At 34.5% G+C, this 1,980-nt stretch overlaps 1 protein-coding gene across 1 annotated transcript; it reads left to right on the top strand.

Moving 5' to 3' along the window:
• Positions 1 to 1,980, top strand: LOC114183723 (endo-1,3;1,4-beta-D-glucanase-like). Its single transcript, XM_028070840.1, has 7 exons — positions 1 to 237; positions 357 to 378; positions 512 to 638; positions 866 to 956; positions 1,068 to 1,157; positions 1,325 to 1,425; positions 1,560 to 1,980. Exons 1-7 carry the CDS (start codon positions 90 to 92, stop codon positions 1,704 to 1,706), a joined length of 726 nt encoding a protein of 241 aa, XP_027926641.1. The 5' UTR covers positions 1 to 89; the 3' UTR covers positions 1,707 to 1,980.

The following is a 1,980-nucleotide window of genomic DNA, read 5'->3' as shown; positions in this document are numbered from 1 at the left end:
TGTAATGACCATTAAAACCCTGCATCAGTCAGGCATATAAGGTGAATAGGAATGTGAGCATAGCAGAAGGAAAAGAGAGAGAGACAACAATGGTGGGAGGTGAATGCATTTCAAACCATCCTATTTTCAATACTTCAAGTGGTGTTGGTTATGTTACCAATATCGCTGGTGTTAACACCTACGTCACTGGTTCTCCTCTCGCCATTCTTGCCATTGTTCTTATTTCTGATGTTTATGGTATGCTGTTCTTTCTTCCAAACATTATTACTGGGTTCTGTTCTGTTTCTTGTTATAGAATACTGAAACCACTGACTTGTTCTTCTTCTGATTCATTCCTTCTTCATTTTGTCTTGTAGGATTTAAACCGCCACTTTTAAGGTATGTTACTTTCAACGACTACTAATTTACTGAGTAAGAAAATACTATTTCTATGGAGGCAACAAGGCATAAAATCAATTGAATTCTTAAAATAGTTTAATAACAAACATTTTGAATGGTTTCAACTGTTTAGGAAAATTGCAGACAAGGTTGCACACCACGGGTATTTTGTGGCGGTTCCTGACTTCTTCCATGGAGAACCCTACAATCGTGACAATGCCAGCAGGCCTTTCACTCCTTGGTTAAAAGATCATGACCCGGTTAGTTCTTACTTTACCATAATTTCTTCCATATCATTGTCATTAAGAAAAAAAATGAATCCAGATTATTTATTGAATTTTTTAGTGCTCTCCTGTGTTTACACTATATTTTAAAATTAACCATCATTAATATATTTTAAAAACACGACAGATAAACAGTACTGAAAAATTGAACAGAAAATCCAAATTCGTAAATAAGGTTCCGACACCGGCTATTAAATGTGCAGGCAAAAGGTATTGAAACTGCAAAACCTATTATTGAAGCCTTGAAAAGAAAGGGTGCTTCTGCTGTTGGAGTTGCTGGTTTCTGTTGGGGTGGTAAGTGGCTTCCACTATATTAGTGTTCTTTTATCTCCTCTTCTATGTCTACTCTGCAATTTCAGGTCACCTTAAGTATAAATCTGTAATGTGTTTTTCTGTTTCTCTCAGCTAGGACTGTAACTAACCTTGGAAAAGCCAAACTTGTTAAAGCTTCTGTGCTATTACATCCATCATATATCACTGTGGATGACATCCGTGGTATGAATTCTCAATCAGATCAATAACTTCAACTTTTTTGTGAATTCAACTTGTTATAGTGCTTCTATTTTCTTGTGAATCTGTTTTTAATGCTGTCTTTCATTTACCATTTGTTTATGGTTGAATAAAGATACAATTCTGAAAAGCAGTTATTTGATATTTTTCAGGCGTTGAAGTTCCAATTGCTATACTTGGAGCTGAGCATGACTCACTCTCTCCTCCAAAGCTTTTAAAGCAATTTCAACAAGTCTTAAATGCTAAACCAGAGGTAGAATGAAACTTATAATTAACACTTTTTAGTTATCCAATATTTGTATTTTGTATGGCCATTAATGGACATATTTAGTGAAATATCTGTGCACTTTATGAGTTGTGTATTGATTTTTGTTTTGGTTTGTTCAGATTGATAGTTACGTGAAGATATTTCCTAACGTCTCACACGGTTGGACTGTGAGGTACGATCCTAATGATCCAAAAGCTGTGAAAGCTGCAGGGAAGGCTCATAAAATCATGATAAATTGGTTTGATAAACATCTTAAGAAGTTCTGAGAAATGCTGTCATGTGATGTTTCGTTTGTATCATTGTGTCTGGTTGGAGGATGAAGAAGAGGAGCTTCTCATTCCACGTTGTGTTTGTATCAGGACAGATGTAAGAGTGTGACAGATTTAACCATAAAAATATTTTACAGAACCCAATTTTTAAATGCCCTGTTTAAAGTTATTTCCAAATATATTAAGGGCGTCGTATATTGTTTTAGATCAAACTAGTGTATGTCTTTTAAATTTTAGATAAAAAATAAAAATAAAAAAATCCATGTGACCA

This window comes from Vigna unguiculata, chromosome 5, assembly GCF_004118075.2.
Source record: "Vigna unguiculata cultivar IT97K-499-35 chromosome 5, ASM411807v1, whole genome shotgun sequence".
Taxonomy (NCBI): domain Eukaryota; kingdom Viridiplantae; phylum Streptophyta; class Magnoliopsida; order Fabales; family Fabaceae; genus Vigna; species Vigna unguiculata.
The sequence above is the reverse complement of the archived record's forward strand: the minus strand, read 5'-3'. Positions and strand labels throughout refer to the sequence as shown.